This window comes from Pseudophryne corroboree, chromosome 4 (assembly GCF_028390025.1).
Source record: "Pseudophryne corroboree isolate aPseCor3 chromosome 4, aPseCor3.hap2, whole genome shotgun sequence".
Lineage (NCBI taxonomy): Eukaryota > Metazoa > Chordata > Amphibia > Anura > Myobatrachidae > Pseudophryne > Pseudophryne corroboree.
Genome location: NC_086447.1, coordinates 645,711,773 through 645,729,471, shown reverse-complemented (window position 1 = coordinate 645,729,471; position 17,699 = coordinate 645,711,773). Strand labels below are relative to the sequence as shown.

Here is a 17,699-nt window from a genome sequence, read left to right as displayed (position 1 = left end):
GAGCTGTGCAGCCACCACAGGAGTGAGATTCTGGTCTTGGAGGATAGGATTATTCTCCGGTGTATGTGCAGATGGGATCCGGACCACTTGTCCAATAGGTCCCACTGAAACACCCTGGCATGAAATCTGCCAAATTGAATGGCCTCGTAGGCCGCCACCATCTTCCCCAGCATTGATGAATCGATACTCTCGCTGGTTTCAGAATTTGTTTGACCAAACTCTGAATTTCCAGAGCCTTCTTTTCTGGAAGAAAAACTCTCTGTAATTCCGTGTCCAGAATCATTCCCAAAAACAACAGCCACTTCGTCGGATTCAACTGTGACTTCGGCAGGTTTAGGAGCCAACCATATTGTTGCAGAACTGTCAGGGAGAGCGCAGTGTCCTGCTCCAGCTTGTCTTTGGATCTCGCCTTTATCAAGATATCGTCCAGGTAAGGAATAATTGTGACTCCCTGCTTGCGAAGGAGAACCATCATTTCCGCCATTACCTTGGTGAAAATCCTCGGAGCCGTGGATAGACCAAACTGCAGCGTCTGAAATTGGTAATGACAATCCTGAGTAGCCTACTTACACATCCCCATATAAGCCTGATGCAGAGGATATATGGATATATGGGGATATATGGATATATGGGGATGTGTAAGTAGGATGTGTAAGTAGGCATCCTTTATGTCAACCGACACCATGAAATCCCCTTCCTCGAGACTGGAGATCACTGCTCGGAGAGATTCCATCTTGAATTTGAATTTTTTTAGGTAAAGATTGAGGGATTTTAGGTTCAGAATTGGTCTGACCGAGCCGTCCGGCTTCGGGACCACAAACAGGCTTGAATAAAAGCCTTCTCCCTGTAGTGCCGGGGGAACCCTGACAATGACTTGATTCCGACACTTTTGTATTGCATCGCATACTACCTCCCTGTTCGGAAGAGAAGCTGGAAAGGCTGATTTGAAAAAACGTCGAGAGGGTAAGTCTTGAAACTCCAGTTTGTACCCCTGGGACACTATTTCTAGAATCCACGGGTCTAGGGACGAACGAGCCCAGAAATGACTGAAAAGCTTGAGACGTGCCCCCACCGGTGCGGACTCCCGCAGAGGAGCCCCAGCGTCATGCGGTGGATTTGGCCGGGGAGGACTTCAGCTCCTGAGAACCTGCCACGGCCGGAGATCTTTTACCTTTTCCTCTTCCTCTATTAGCAAGGAAGAAATAACCTGGTCCTTTTTTGTATTTATTTGGCCGAAAGGACTGCATCTGCAAGTGGTGAGCTTTCTTTTGTTGTGGAGGAACATAAGGCAAAAATGACGACTTACCCGATGTAGCCGTAGATACCAACTCAGCGAGACCTTCACCAAACAACACACCACCTTTATACGGGAGAGACTCCATAGCTTTCTTAGAGTCAGCATCAGCATTCCATTGATGAATCCACAATGCTCTCCTAGCTGAGACTGCCATGGCATTTGCCCTTGATCCCAAGAGGCCAATATCTCTCGCCGCTTCCTTTAAGTAGGCTGCAGCGTCCCTGATATAACCTAGCGTTGAAAGGATGGCCTCCCTATCCAGGGTATCTATATCAGATGACAAGTTATCTGCCCACTTCTCGATAGCACTACTCACCCACGCAGATGCAATAGCTGGTCTGAGTAGTGTACCTGTGGTGACGTAAATGGATTTTAGCGTATTTTCCTGTCTACGATCCGCAGGATCCTTAAGGGCTGCCGTGTCAGGAGACGGTAAAGCCACCTTTTAAGACAACCGTGACAGTGCCTACAATGGGAGGTGACTCCCACTTCTCTCTATCCCCAGAGGGGAATGGATACGCCATTTGAATCCTTTAGGGAATCAGAAATATTCTGTCAGGATTTTCCCACATTTTTTCAAAAAGGGCATTTAATTCATAAGAGGGAGTAAACGTTACCTCAGGTTTCTTTCCCTTAAACATACAGACCCTAGTATCAGGAACAGCAGGGTCCTCGGTGATACACGTCTTTTATTGCCACGGCACAATCATGTACTGAATGCTCTTTGGTAATTTTGGGTCTAATCTTATATCACTATAGTCGACACTGGAGTCAGTGTCCGTGTCGGTATCTGTGTCTGCTAACTGAGCAAACAAACGTTTATGTGACCCCGAGGGGGTCTGGACCTGTGATAACACATCCTCCACAGATTTTTTTCATACCTGGTTCTGAGACTCAGATTTATCTAATCTCTTATTAATAAGAGCCACATTAGCATTTAAAGCATTCAACACATTTACCCAGTTAGGAGTTGGTAGTGCCGACAGGGTCACTCCCACAGCCGTTTCTGCCCCCAACACAGTCTCCTCCTGGGAAGAGCACTCTGCCTCAGACATGCCGACACACCTGTACCGACACCCACAGACACACTGGGCTAAAAGGGGGACAGACCCACAGTAAAGCCTGTCAGAGAAACACAGAGGGAGTTTGCCAGGTCACAACCCAGCGCCTGTTCCGGTTCTGAAACCTTAATATATAATGCCTCAGACCCTGCTGCGCTTTATATCACTTAAATTAGGACCAGCGTCTCTGCAGCTCTGGAGAGAAAATGGCGCTGATGAGAGCTGTGAGGGCTAATCCCTGCCCCCTTCATGGCGCGCTTCAGCCCGCTCTTTTTAAAACAAACAATGCTGGCGGGGGTACAAATTTAGTGCCAAGGCACTTCAATTTCAATCTGCCAGCCTGAAAAGAGGTTTTATTTTAATCCTGCCCAGGGCACCAAAACGCCCCCCCCCCCACCCGCGCCCTGCCGTGCCGCTGTGTATGGGAGCATGGCGTGCAGCGCGTTCGCTGTGCGGTACCTCAGAAGCAGTCACTGAAGTCTTCTATCTTCTTCTACTCACCTGTCTTCTGACTTCTGGCTCTGCAAGGGGGGTGACGGCGGGCTCTGGGAGTGAACCCCTAGGCATACCTAGTGTTCCAAACCCTCAGAAGCTAATGGTGTCCTGTAGCCAAGAAGCAGAGCCTTTAAACTCCCTAGAAGTAGGTCTGACTTCTCTCCCCTAAGTCCCACGATGCAGGGAGACCGTTGCCAGCAGCCTCCCTGAAAATAAAAAACCTAACAGAGTCTTTTCCGAGAAAACTTAGTAGAGCTCCTCAGTTGTGTATCCAGTCTGCCTGGGCACAGATTCTAAACTGGAGTCTGGATGAGGGGCATAGAGGGAGGAGCCAGTTCACACCCTTTCAAAGTCTTAAAGTGCCCATGTCTCCTGCGGATCCCGTCTATACCCCATGGTTCTTGAAGCGTCCCCAGCATCCTCTAGGACGTATGAGAAACATATTTAAAAATTCCCTGAAAACTCACCTGTTCAGGCAAGCTTACCAAATTCCGTAACAGCCCACATAACCTTCAGAAATTTTCCTAACCAATTACAATGCCACTGTTAAGTCCACATAAATCCTCACATACACTCTCTTTCTTCACTTTCACATCCTCCGGACCCCTGGCCAACATTGCTGTGTGACCATATCTTACAGTCCACCAGATGGCAAAGGTTCCCGGTGGACCATGCAATTGATAACACTTATACTTGTGGATCAATTTCTGTGTCAGTATAGATTAAAAGCTTGCCTTCCTACCTCTGTCTGTTATTATCTGGTTTTGTTTTATCACTACTGTTTCCAATTGTAAAGCGCAGCAGAATTTGCTGCACTAAATAAACAACTGTTAATAAATAATTGACATAAGATACAGGAAAGATCGATTATAATGCAGATTAATAAGAGGACACCCTTGCATGCATGAAAACCTTTGGCCTCTGAAAAAGGGACTATCTAAATGTACCTGGTACTTTTTCTTCAGTCTTTAAGGAATCTAATGATTTCTGATGTACTTCTGTAGGAACATGCATCCTTGCATCAGCACTTTTGGATTTCGATCCTTCTGCTTCAAAGTGTTTTTGTGAAAAATGAAGCTGACTTGTAAATTTTTCATGCTACAAAGTAAGAATAAACTTCCTTTTAATTCCATATTACCGTATCTAATATAAATACAACTGTAAAAGAAAAAGTCATAAAAACAAAATTACCTTTAGTGCCTCCTCAGGGACTTTCATTTCACCACGAACTACAGTAAAAAGATTGGTATGTATGGCTTGCTAAGGAAATAACAGGCAATATCTGGGAAATAACCTAGCAAAGACAACTGGCGTCATATAATGTACATTTACATATCTATCCATCGACCCCAAATGGTCAACATGCATTAGATCGACAGATACAAGAGGTTGATATGGTCAAAAGTACGACATGTAAAAGGTTTACAGTACAAAACGTCAACAGTTTCAAAGGGTCGGCATGGCAATGATCGACACGCACGTGTTAACACCTTTTTTTTTTTTTTAAATCAACTTTTTCATCTTTTACTATCCACGTGGACTACAATTTGGAATAGTAAACTGTGCCGAGTGCAGCGAGGAGTGTACACGACGGGACGCAGAACACAAACAGGGTTTTTTGGTTGGTAAAAAGTAAAGAAAGAAAAAAATAGGATTTTGGTACCTACTGGTAAATACTTTTCTCGTAGTCCGTAGAGGATGCTGGGTCCACATTAGTACCATGGGGTATAGACGGGTCCACCAGGAGCCACTGGCACTTTAAGAGTTTGAGAGTGTGGGCTGGCTCCTCCCTCTATGCCCCTCCTACCAGACTCAGTCTAGAAACTGTGCCCGAGGAGACGACATACTTTGAGAGAAGGATTATACACAGATAGTGGTGAGATTCATACCAGCTCACACATATAAAGACACGTCAAGCCAACGAGCTTGAACTACTCAGCAACGGCTGAAACACTACTTACCAAGTAACAACGCAGTACTCAACTAAAAAGAAGTGCTACTGAACCAAATAACATTTGCAGGAAAACGAAGCGCTGGGCAGGCGCGCAGCATCCTCTACGGACTACGAGAAAAGGACTTACCAGTAGGTACCAAAATCCTATTTTCTCGTACGTCCTAGAGGATGCTGGGGTCCACAGTAGTACCATGGGGATGTACCAAAGCTCCCAGAACGGGAGGTAGGGCGCGGAGGCTCCTGCAGAACTGACTGACTGAACTTCAGGTCATCAGAGGCCAAAGTATCGAACTTGTAAAACTTTGCAAATGTGTTCGACCCAGACCAAGTTGCAGCTCGGCAAAGTTGCACTGCCGAGACACCGCGTGCAGCCGCCCAGGAAGACCCCACCTTACGAGTAGAGTGGGCCTTAACCGATTTTGGACACGGCAGTCCTGCCATAGAATAAGCGTGCTGGATAGTGAGCCTGATCCAGCGAGAGATCGTCTGCTTAGAAGCAGGACACCCAAATTTATTGGGATCATATAGGACAAACAGAGAGTCCGACTTTCTGTGATGAGAAGTTCTCTTCACATATATCTTCAGAGCCCTTACGACATCCAAGGACTTTGATGTAACTGAGGAGTCAGTAGCCACTGGCACCACAATAGGTTGGTTGATATGAAATGCCGACACAACCTTCGGAAGAAACTGCTGACGTGTCCGGAGCTCAGCTCTATCTACGTGGAAGATCAAGTAAGGGCTTTTACAGGATAAAGCCCCCAGCTCGCCACACGTCTAGCAGAAGCTAAGGCCAACAAAGTGACCGCCTTCCATGTAAGAAATTTGACCTCTACCTCCTGTAGAGGTTCAAACCAATCCGACTGGAGGAACTGCAACACCATGTTAAGGTCCCAAGACGCTGTAGGCTGTACAAAGGGAGGTTGGATATGCAGAACTCTCTTCAAAAAGGTCTGAACCTCAGGTAGCCTGTATTAGGGTAGGAATGACCTTCATCAGAATGCCCTTTCGAGCAAGTATCAGGCGCTCAACTTCCATGCCGTCAAATGTAGCCGCGGTAAGTCTTGATAGGCGAACAGCCCCTGCTGCAGCAGGTCCTCCCGAAGAGGAAGAGGCCTCGGATCTTCTAGCAGTAGATTCAGAAGGTCCGCGTACCAAGCCCTTCTTGGCCAGTCTGGGGCAATGAGAATCGCTTGAACCCTTGTTCTCCTTATGAGCTTTAGGATTCTTGGGATGAGTGGGAGTGGTGGAAACACGTACACTGACTGGAACACCCACGGAGACACCAGGGCATCCACTGCCACTGCCTGTGGGTCCCTCGACCTGGAACAATAATGCCGTAGCTTCTTGTTGAGAATAGAGGCCATCATGTCTATTTGGGGTAGTCCCCAAAGATCTTTCCGTGAACACCTCCGGATGGAGGACCCACTCTCGTGGATGGAGATAGTGTCTGCTGAGGAAGTCTGCTTCCCAGTTGTCTACTCCCGGAATGAATATGTGTTAACGCATGCTTTTCTGTCCAGAGGAGTATTCTAGTCACCTCTGACATTGCCGCTCTGCTCTTCGTTCCGCCTTGTCGGTTTATGCAAGCCACTGTTGTTACGTTGTCCGACTGCACTTGAATGGCCCGATTTCTCAGAAGAGGGGCCGCCTGAAGAAGACCGTTGTAGACAGCTCTTAGTTCCAGGATGTTCATGGGCAGGCCGGCTTCCAGGTCTGACCACCGTCCTTGGAAGGTTACTCCTTGAGTGACTGCTCCCCAGCCCCGGAGGCTCGCATCCGTGGTTAGAAGGACCCAGTCCTGAATCCCGAACCTGCGGCCCTCGAGAAGGTGAGGCAATTGGAGCCACCAGAGGAGTGAAACCCTTGCCCTTGGCGATAGACGAATTCTCTGATGCATGTGGAGGTGAGATCCCGACCACTTGTCCAGGAGATCCAGTTGGAAGGTCCGAGCATGGAACCTCCCGTACTGGAGAGCCTCGTAAGAGGCCACCATCATCCTAACAGGCGAATGCATTGATGAACCGACACCCGGGGCGGCTTCAGGACATCCCGGACCATAGCTTGTATCACCAACGCCTTTTCCTGCGGAAGAAACACCCGTTGCCAACAGCCTCCTGTAAAAAAATAAACTTTAAAATTTACTTTTACTAGCAAAGCTCAGGAGAGCTTCCCTAGCTGTGACCGGCTCCTCCGGGCACATTTTCTAAACTGAGTCTGGTAGGAGGGGCATAGAGGGAGAAGCCAGCCTACACTCTCAACCTCTTAAAGTGCCAATGGCTCCTGGTGTACCCGTCTATACCCCATGGTACTAATGTGGACCCCAGCATCCTCTAGGACGTAAGAGAAAACAAAGAAAAATGTGTGTCAACCGTTTTTTTGTCGACCATGTCTACTGTTTACCTTTTCCCGTCAACCATTGAGGGTCAACCTATTGACTGTAGACCTTTTTAATGTAGATCTATTGAACCATACCACAATCTATCTAGTGGTTTCATGATAAAACAGGTCATTTTGCAAAGTGCTATGAGTTCTGCTTTTGAGTAAGTCTTCCTTGTAAAGCCATTTGGCATGGTGTTTGGCTATTCACAATGTACCTTTATTTTTACTTTCTGAATATATTTGGGAAAAAATAGGATTTTAGTACCTACCGGTAAATCGTTTTCTCTTAGTCCGTAGAGGATGCTGGGGACTCCAAAAGGACCATGGGGTATAGACGGATCCGCAGGAGCTTGGGCACACTATAAAGACTTAAACTGGGTGTGAACTGGCTCCTCCCTCTATGCCCCTCCTCCAGACCTCAGTTAGAAACTGTGCCCAGGAGAGATGGACATTTCGAGGAAAGAATTTATAAACACGGTGAGTGTCCTACCAGCTCACACCACGAACATACCGCAGAACGTGGCATTCAATAGAAAACCTGCCTACGGCATGAAAAAGACACAGCCACATGCTGAGAGAATATGTACCACAACCTGTGTGCCAACACAACCAATAATAAGACACCGCATACCATGGCATGAACATCGTCAGCAATAGACTGACAGAGAAGAAACACCACTAGAGTGTAACCAAAAGCAATAACTGCAGACACAGTACGCACTGGGACGGGCGCCCAGCATCCTCTACGGACTAAGAGAAAAGGATTTACCGGTAGGTACTAAAATCCTATTTTCTCATACGTCCTAGAGGATGCTGGGGACTCCAAAAGGACCATGGGGTCAATACCAAAGCTCCAGAACGGGCGGGAGAGTGCGGACGACTCTGCAGCACCGATTGAGCAAACAAAAGGTCCTCTCAACCAGGGTATCAAACTTGTAGAGCATAGCAAAAGCGTTTGAACCCGACCAAGTATCCACTCGGCAAAGTTGAACCGCCGAGACTCCTCGGGCATCCGCCCAAGAAGAGCCCATCTTCCCAGTATAATGGGCCTCCACAGACTTCGGTGACGGCAATCCAGCCGTAGAACGAACATGCCAAATAGCATCACAGATCCAGCGTGTAACTGACTAACACAGTCACCCAAACCATACTGGGAACATACCAGACAAACAGAGCCCCTGCTTCTCCAATCTGAGCCAAATTGGCGACCTAAATATTCAAATCCCTGGCTACATCGAGAGAATTTGAATCAGCTAATGCCTAAGTAACCACCGGCATCAAAATAGGCCAATTTCTGCAAAACCCAGAAACCACTCTTGGCAGAACTACTAACCGAGTTCTCACTTCCTCTCTATCCACATGAAAGATCAAACAAGGCTCTTGTGAGACAAAACCACCACTTCCGACACCCGCCTTGTCGGAAAGAAATTATCAGTCCACACTCCCAACTTTAGGCTTGCATCCACACCGGTTTGTAAAGTATGGATAGGAACGACCTAGCTGAAAGTCTTCCATAGGAGCCTTCCTGGATACACACCAAACACATAGTTACGCCAACTACGGTGGTAAAGCTTAGCCGTTACTTCTTCTTAGACTGAAGAATTGAGGAAATTACTTCACTGGAACACCCTTTCGGCTTAGGATATGGCATTCAACCGCCACGACGTCAGACGCAGCCGCGGTAAGTCTTGAAACACGCCCTGATCTTGTTGTAACAGATCCTCACGTAGAGGAAGAGGGCAGGAAACTTCTATGAGTAAATCATGAAAAACTGGATAGCAAACCCTCCTTGGCTAGACCGGATCCAAGAGGATCGCCTGAACCTTTGTTCATCCCACATTTATCACCTTCAAAAAAAAAATGAAAGCGGAGAGGCCACATAGACCGACTAAAACCACCCACGGTGTCACGAGGTTGTCCACTGCTATAGCTTGAGCGTCCCATGACCTGGAACAATATCCCTGAGGCCTCTCATTGAGGCGAGACGCCAACATATCCAATTGCGACAATCCTCGAAGACTTGTCACATCTGTGAAAACTTCTCGATGATGACTGAATTTCTCCCGGATGAAGATCGCGTCAGCAGAGGAAATCTATTTCTCCGTCGTTCACCTCCGAAACGAAGACTGCTAATAATAAGAATTTACTCACCGGTAATTCTATTTCTCGTAGTCCGTAGTGGATGCTGGGAACTCCGTAAGGACCATGGGGAATAGCGGGCTCCGAAGGAGGCTGGGCACTCTAGAAAGATCTTAGACTACCTGGTGTGCACTGGCTCCTCCCACTATGACCCTCCTCCAAGCCTCAGTTAGGATACTGTGCCCGGACGAGCGTACACAATAAGGAAGGATTTTGAATCCCGGGTAAGACTCATACCAGCCACACCAATCACACCGTACAACTCGTGATATGAAACCCAGTTAACAGTATGAAACAACAGAGCCTCTCAACAGATGGCTCAACAATAACCCGATTTAGTTAACAGTAACTATGTACAAGTATTGCAGATAAACCGCACTTGGGATGGGCGCCCAGCATCCACTACGGACTACGAGAAATAGAATTACCGGTGAGTAAATTCTTATTTTCTCTGACGTCCTAGTGGATGCTGGGAACTCCGTAAGGACCATGGGGATTATACCAAAGCTCCCAAACGGGCGGGAGAGTGCGGATGACTCTGCAACACCGAATGAGAGAACTCCAGGTCCTCCTCAGCCAGGGTATCAAATTTATAGAATTTTGCAAATGTGTTTGCCCCTGACCAAGTAGCAGCTCGGCAAAGTTGTAAAGCCGAGACCCCTCGGGCAGCCGCCCAAGATGAGCCCACCTTCCTTGTGGAATGGGCATTGACAGATTTTGGCTGTGGCAGGCCTGCCACAGAATGTGCAAGCTGAATTGTATTACAAATCCAACGAGCAATAGTCTGCTTAGAAGCAGGAGCACCCAGCTTGTTGGGTGCATATAGGATAAACAGCGAGTCAGATTTTCTGACTGTAGCCGTTCTGGAAACATATATTTTCAGTGCCCTGACAACGTCTAGCAACTTGGAGTCCTCCAAGTCCCTAGTAGCCGCAGGCACCACAATAGGCTGGTTCAGGTGAAACGCTGACACCACCTTTGGGAGAAACTGGGGACGAGTCCTCAATTCTGCCCTATCCATATGGAAAATCAGATAAGGGCTTTTACAGGACAAAGCCGCCAATTCTGATACTCGCCTGGCAGAAGCCAAGGCCAATAACATAACCACCTTCCACGTGAGATATTTCAGATCCACGGTTTTTAGTGGTTCAAACCAATGTGATTTTAAGAAACTCAACACCACGTTGAGATCCCAAGGTGCCACAGGGGGCACAAACGGGGGCTGAATATGCAGCACTCCTTTAACAAATGTCTGAACTTCAGGTACTGAAGCTAGTTCTTTTTGAAAGAAAATCGACAGAGCCGAGATCTGTACCTTAATGGAGCCCAGTTTTAGGCCCATATTTACTCCTGCTTGCAGGAAATGCAGAAATCGACCTAGTTGAAATTCCTCCGTTGGAGCCTTTTCGGCCTCACACCATGCAACATACTTCCGCCATATGCGGTGATAATGAGTTGCTGTGACCTCTTTCCTGGCTTTAATAAGCGTAGGAATGACTTCCTCCGGAATGCCCTTTTCCTTCAGGATCCGGCGTTCAACCGCCATGCCGTCAAACGCAGCCGCGGTAAGTCTTGGAACAGACAGGGCCCCTGCTGTAGCAGGTCTTGTCTGAGCGGCAGAGACCACGGGTCCTCTGAGATCATCTCTTGAAGTTCCGGGTACCACGCTCTTCTTGGCCAATCCGGAACCACGAGAATTGTGTTTACTCCTCGCTTTCTTATTATTCTCAATACCTTTGGTATGAGAGGTAGAGGAGGGAACACATAAACTGACCGGTACACCCACGGTGTCACTAGAGCGTCCACAGCTATCGCCTGAGGGTCTCTTGACCTGGCGCAATACCTCTCTAGTTTTTTGTTTAGGCGGGACGCCATCATGTCCACCTGTGGACGACCCCATTGATTTACAATCATTTGGAAGACTTCTGGATGAAGTCCCCACTCTCCCGGGTGGAGGTCGTGCCTGCTGAGAAAGTCTGCTTCCCAGTTGTCCACTCCCGGGATGAACACTGCTGACAGTGCTAGTACATGATTCTCCGCCCATCGGAGAATTCTTGTGGCTTCTGCCATTGCCATCCTGCTTCTTGTGCCGTCCTGTCGATTCACATGGGCGACTGCCGTGATGTTGTCTGACTGGATCAGCACCGGCTAGTGTAGGAGCAGGGATTTTGCTTGACTTAGGGCATTGTAAATGGCCCTTAGTTCCAGAATATTTATGTGAAGGGCAGTCTCCTGACTTGACCATAGTCCTTGGAAGTTTCTTCCCTTTGTGACTACCCCCCAGCCTCGTAGGCTGGCATCCGTGGTTACCAGGACCCAGTCCTGTATGCCGAATCTGCGGCCCTCCAGAAGATGAGCACTCTGCAGCCACCACAGAAGAGACACCCTGGTTCTTGGGGACAGGGTTATCAAGCGATGCATCTGAAGATGCGATCCGGACCACTTGTCCAACAGGTCCCACTGAAAAATTCTGGCATGGAACCTGCCGAATGGAATTGCTTCGTAAGAAGCTACCATCTTTCCCAGGACCCGCGTGCAGTGATGCACCGATACCTGTTTTGGTTTTAGGAGGTCTCTGACTAGAGAAGACAACTCCCTGGCTTTCTCCTCCGGGAGAAACACTCTTTTCTGGACTGTGTCCAGAATCATTCCCAGGAACATTAGACGTGTCGTGGGGACCAGCTGTGACTTTGGGATATTCAGAATCCAGCCGTGCTGGCGCAGCACTTCCTGAGATAGTGCTACTCCCACTAACAACTGTTCCTTGGATCGTGCCTTTATTAGGAGATCGTCCAAGTATGGGATAATTAAAACTCCCTTTTTTCGAAGGAGTATCATCATTTCCGCCATAACCTTGGTAAATACCCTCGGTGCCGTGGAGAGTCCAAACGGCAGCGTCTGGAATTGGTAATGGCAATCCTGTACCACAAATCTGAGGTACTCCTGGTGAGGATGGTAAATGGGGACATGCAGGTAAGCATCCTTGATGTCCAGGGATACCATGTAATCCCCCTCCTACAGGCTTGCAATAACCGCCCTGAGCGATTCCATCTTGAACTTGAATTTTTTTATGTATGTGTTCAAGGATTTCAAATTTAAAATGGGTCTCACCGAACCGTCCGGTTTCGGCACCACAAATAGTGTGGAATAGTAACCCCGGCCTTGTTGAAGTAGGGGTACCCTGATTATCACCTGCTGGGAATACAGCTTGTGAATCGCTGCTAGCACCGCCTTCCTGTCTGAGGGAGCAATCGGCAAGGCAGATTTTAGGAACCGGTGGGGTGGAGCCGCCTCGAATTCCAGCTTGTATCCCCGAGATACTATTTGAAGGATCCAGGGATCCACCTGTGAGCGAGCCCACTGATCGCTGAAATTCATGAGGCGGGCCCCCACCGTACCTGGCTCCGCCTGTGGAGCCCCACCGTCATGCGGCGGACTTGGAAGAGGAAGCGGGGGAGGACTATTGTTCCTGGGAACCTGCTGTTTGCTGCAGCCTTTTTCCCCTACCTCTGCCTCTAGACAGAAAAGACCCTCCTTTTCCCTGCTTGTTTTTCTGGGTCCGAAAGGACTGAACCTGATAAAATGGCGCCTTCTTAGGCTGTGAGGGGACATGGGGTAAAAATGCTGACTTCCCAGACGTTGCTGTGGAAACTAGGTCGGAGAGACCATCCCCAAATAATTCCTCCCCTTTATAAGGCAAAACTTCCATGTGCCTTTTGGAATCTGCATCTCCAGTCCACTGGCGAGTCCATAAGCATCTCCTAGCAGAGATGGATAATGCACTTACTTTAGATGCCAGCCGGCAGATTTCCCTCTGTGCATCTCTCATGTATAAGACTGAGTCTTTGATATGGTCAATTGCAAGCAGAATCGTGTCTCTGTCTAATGTGTCAATATTTTCTGACAGTTTATCTGACCACGCAGCGGCAGCACTGCACATCCATGCTGACGCAATAGCTGGTCTAAGTATAATGCCTGAGTGTGTATATACAGACTTCAGGATCGCCTCCTGCTTTCTATCAGCAGGTTCCTTAAGGGCGGCCGTATCCTGGGACGGTAGTGCCACCTTTTTAGACAAACGTGTGAGCGCTTTATCCACCCTAGGGGGTGTTTCCCAACGTAACCTATCCTCTGGCGGGAAAGGGAACGCCATTAGTATCTTCTTAGGAATTACCAATTTCTTATCAGGGGAAGCCCACGCTTCTTCACACACTTCATTTAATTCATCTGACGGGGGAAAAACTACAGGTAGTTTTTTCTCCCCAAACATAATACCCTTTTTTGTGGTACCTGGATGTAAATCAGAAATATTTAACACCTCTTTCATTGCCTCAATCATGCAGTGAATGGCCTTAACGGGCATTAAATTTGACTCATCGTCGTCGACACTGGTGTCAGTATCCGTGTCGACATCTACTTGGGCCATCTGAGATAGCGGGCGTTTCAGAGCCCCTGATGACTTTTGAGACACCTGGACAGGCACGAGCTGAAGACTCGGCTGTCCCACAGTCGGCATGTCGTCAAATTTTTTATGTAAGGAGTCTATACGTGCACTCATTTCCTGCCATAAACTCATCCACTCAGGTGTCTGCCCCCCAGGGGGTGACATCCCTGCTAAAGGCATCTGCTCCCCCTCCACATCATTATCCTCCTCAAACATGTCGACACAGCCGTACCGACACACTCCACACACACAGGGAATGCTCAGAGGACAGGACCCACAAAAAGCCCTTTGGGGGGACAGAGTAAGAGTATGCCAGCACACACCAGAGCGCTATATATATATAGAGGGACTAACTGAGTTATGTCCCTAATAGCTGCTTTTCAATAAAATATATATATATACTGCCAAATTTAATGCCCCCCCTCTCTTTTCCCTCTTACTGGTACTGTAGATTGCAGGGAAGAGCCAGGGAGCTTCCTTCCAGCCGAGCTGTGAAGGGAAAATGGCGCCAGTGTGCTGGGGAGATAGGCTCCGCCCCTTTTTCGCGGCCTACTCTCCCGCTTTTTATGGAATTCTGGCAGGGGTATTTACCTCATATATAGCCCCTGGGGCTATATATTGAGGTATTTTCGCCAGCCAAGGTGTTTTTATTGCTGCCTCAGGGCGCCCCCCCCCCCCCCCCCCCCCCCAGCGCCCTGCACCCTCAGTGACCGGAGTGTGAAGTGTGTGAGAGGAGCAATGGCGCACAGCTGCAGTGCTGTGCGCTACCTTGGTGAAGACAGAGTCTTCATGCCGCCGATTTTCCGGACCATCTTCTTGCTTCTGGCTCTGTAAGGGGGACGGCGGCGCGGCTCCGGGACCGAACATCAAGGCTGGGCCTGCGGTCGATCCCTCTGGAGCTAATGGTGTCCAGTAGCCTAAGAAGCCCAATCCGGCTGCAAGCAGGCGAGTTCGCTTCTTCTCCCCTTAGTCCCTCGCTGCAGTGAGCCTGTTGCCAGCAGGTCTCACTGAAAATAAAAAAATCTAAGACTATTACTTTCTAAGAGCTCAGGAGAGCCCCTAGTGTGCATCCAACCTCGGCCGGGCACGAAATCTAACTGAGGCTTGGAGGAGGGTCATAGTGGGAGGAGCCAGTGCACACCAGGTAGTCTAAGATCTTTCTAGAGTGCCCAGCCTCCTTCGGAGCCCGCTATTCCCCATGGTCGTTACGGAGTTCCCAGCATCCACTAGGACGTCAGAGAAATAGCGTTTACCAGACTCTCCACCTAACGGCAAAACTGTGCATCCTCTGCCATTGCCGCTTTGCTCCTTGTTCCGCCATAGCGGTTTACTTACGCCACTGCTGACAAGTCGTCTAGCAGAACTAACACGGGCAGAACACGAAGAATACGTTTGTCGAAACTAACTCTTAATTCAAGAAAGTTTATAGCAGACAAGCTTTCCAACTCGACCTTATCCCCTGGAAACACGTCCCTTGCAAGTACTGCTCCTCCGTCTCGGAGATCTGTATGCACGGACACCAGGATCTACACCCGGAACCCGAACCTTCATCCCTCTAGAAGGAGAGAACCAAGCAGACACCACAGGAGTGATGTCCTGGCCGTTAGGATTATATCCAGGTGCATGTGCAGGTGAGACCCGGACCACATTTCCAACTGGTCTCTTGAAAACCATTCTGGCATTAGAGCAGCTCACCAAAAAAGGCCTCTCAGTCTGCACCCAATCGGTTAAGTAACAGAACACCTTGATGAAGTGTCACAGTAAAGCCGATCCAACTCTGGATCTTCAGACCTCTTTTCACATGGAAAAACACCGAACTTTAACCGGTCATTATCTACTCTGAAATCCACCTCCGACATCTGTGTCGTTGGAAACAACAGCCAATCCCTGTGTCGAAGAACAGTCAGAGAGAAACAACGATTTGCACCTTTATACAGGGACAACTGGACAATGTCCTGATCCTGACGCACCTCTGTATGGCGTCGCGTGTTATCTTCCCTTCCAGAGTGGAACGGCAAGAACTATTAGAAAAACAGTAAGGGGAAACAACCGTAACTCAGAATGTTCCCCTTTGGATTCTATAAATAACCCACAGGTCCTAGTCTATTCCTGGACCAACTGAAAAATAGTAGACGAGTGCCCACCGGAGTGGGGACCAGCCCGATAGACTCAGCGACAAGTGGCGGATGTGGAGGAAACAGAAAACGACATCCACTACTGCGAACCTAACAAGGCTGCAGAACTCTTACCTTCTCACCTTCCACTATCTGCACAGAAAAGGAAAAAAAGAACGGTATTGAACCGGTTAAAACGACTGCATCCCACAAAAGAATGCGTCACCAACCGTTGTGAAGGAGGCTAACTCACGAAGTTAGACTTACCAGTGGAATCCGCAGAGATTGACTGAACAGAGGCCACACCAAACAGCTGTATACCTCCCTCCAGCATCTCCCGGAGACATCCTCCGCATTTTTCCGGTCACACCTCCTGCTGTCACGTGGCAGCCTGCTGTAATGTTATAAGGTAGAATAAACATCGGCAAGCTTACCCACTCTGGGTAGGGTAATTCTATCGGATGCCTACCCGAATGCAACACTCCCTCAAGTGCATACAGTGCAAATAAGGTCAAAGTATAGAAATAAAATTTAACTTAGCTGCCTGTGTATGATCCTTTGCGACCGGGCTCTGCGTCGACCAGGAGTTGACTGTCATAATTTTCTCTCCGCGTTGTGAAGAGAATAATATTCGGACTCCTTGAGAGGATCTAAACCAACTAGTCACGGCCAATCTAGAGCTTAATCAACAGAGCGACCAGCACATGATAAGAATACCATTATTTCAGCATTCATGGATATACATCATGTAATACACAATAAAGCACATATATCCTAACCATGCATATATAAACCTATATCTACATATAAACACATATAGATATAACCTATACGCAAGTGGATTGTCCAGACCTGTCAGGTCCCTAGTGACAGTAATGTGTTGTGAATGTGTATGACCATGTACTGACATGCCCCCGATGTGGATCTACCAGGAACGTTATGGTCGACAGAAACTTAGTAAATGTCGACAGCAAGAAATAGTAAGCGGGCAAAAAATAATCACGGAACCCCGAGGGGTCTGAGGGAAGCATACAAATACAATTTTGATAACACTCCCCCCACATATACCAATAAATATACATATATATATATATATACAGGTACAAGGCAATAACAGCCTGATAAAAATTTTACCCAGGAAAACCGTTGATGCCGACAGGGCATCCACAAACAACTGTATCTCCCCTATCGTGTTTACTGTGTTAAGCACACAAACACCAATTTGCTAATACTTAATTTTCCGAATCAAGTACCGTCATGCGCCGGCGAAGCCGACAGGTATCCCCACAGCAGCTTGTGACAAAGCCCTCACACCTGCCGACATATGTCGACTAACCAATAGTGGGTACACACAGGGAAACAGTGAATTTATGTAATATAAGAGTGATTATGCGTCCATTATCAAATATAATGTTATATGACACCCATATAGCATTAAAAACACTGTGCCCCCCCTCCAACTTACTATCCAGCAAGTCCTGGCGGGGATTTGAGGAAAATGGCGCTGACTCCTCTGTGAGGGCTAAGCTCCGCCCCTTCCCCGCGCTTAAGCCCGCTCAAAATAATAAGAATTTACTCACCAGTAATTCTATTTCTCGTAGTCCGTAGTGGATGCTGGGACTCCGTAAGGACCATGGGGAATAGCGGCTCCGCAGGAGACTGGGCACAACTAAAAGAAAGCTTTAGACTACTGGTGTGCACTGGCTCCTCCCACTATGACCCTCCTCCAGACTTCAGTTAGGATACTGTGCCCGGAAGAGCTGACACAATAAGGAAGGATTTTGAATCCCGGGTAAGACTCATACCAGCCACA

The 17,699-nt window shown here is 48.1% G+C and overlaps 1 protein-coding gene across 6 annotated transcripts in view; it reads right to left on the bottom strand.

Moving 5' to 3' along the window:
• Positions 1-17,699, bottom strand: part of CEP170 (centrosomal protein 170) — a 619,381-nt gene that overhangs the window by 365,128 nt on the left and 236,554 nt on the right. For all 6 annotated transcript variants that reach the window (XM_063917739.1, XM_063917738.1, XM_063917740.1 and 3 more), the window contains exons 5-6: positions 4,045-4,103; positions 3,801-3,951 (exon numbers count right to left, since the gene is read on the bottom strand). In XM_063917739.1, coding sequence (XP_063773809.1) covers positions 3,801-3,951; positions 4,045-4,103 — 210 coding nt within the window. The remainder of the gene's footprint in view (positions 1-3,800; positions 3,952-4,044; positions 4,104-17,699) is intronic.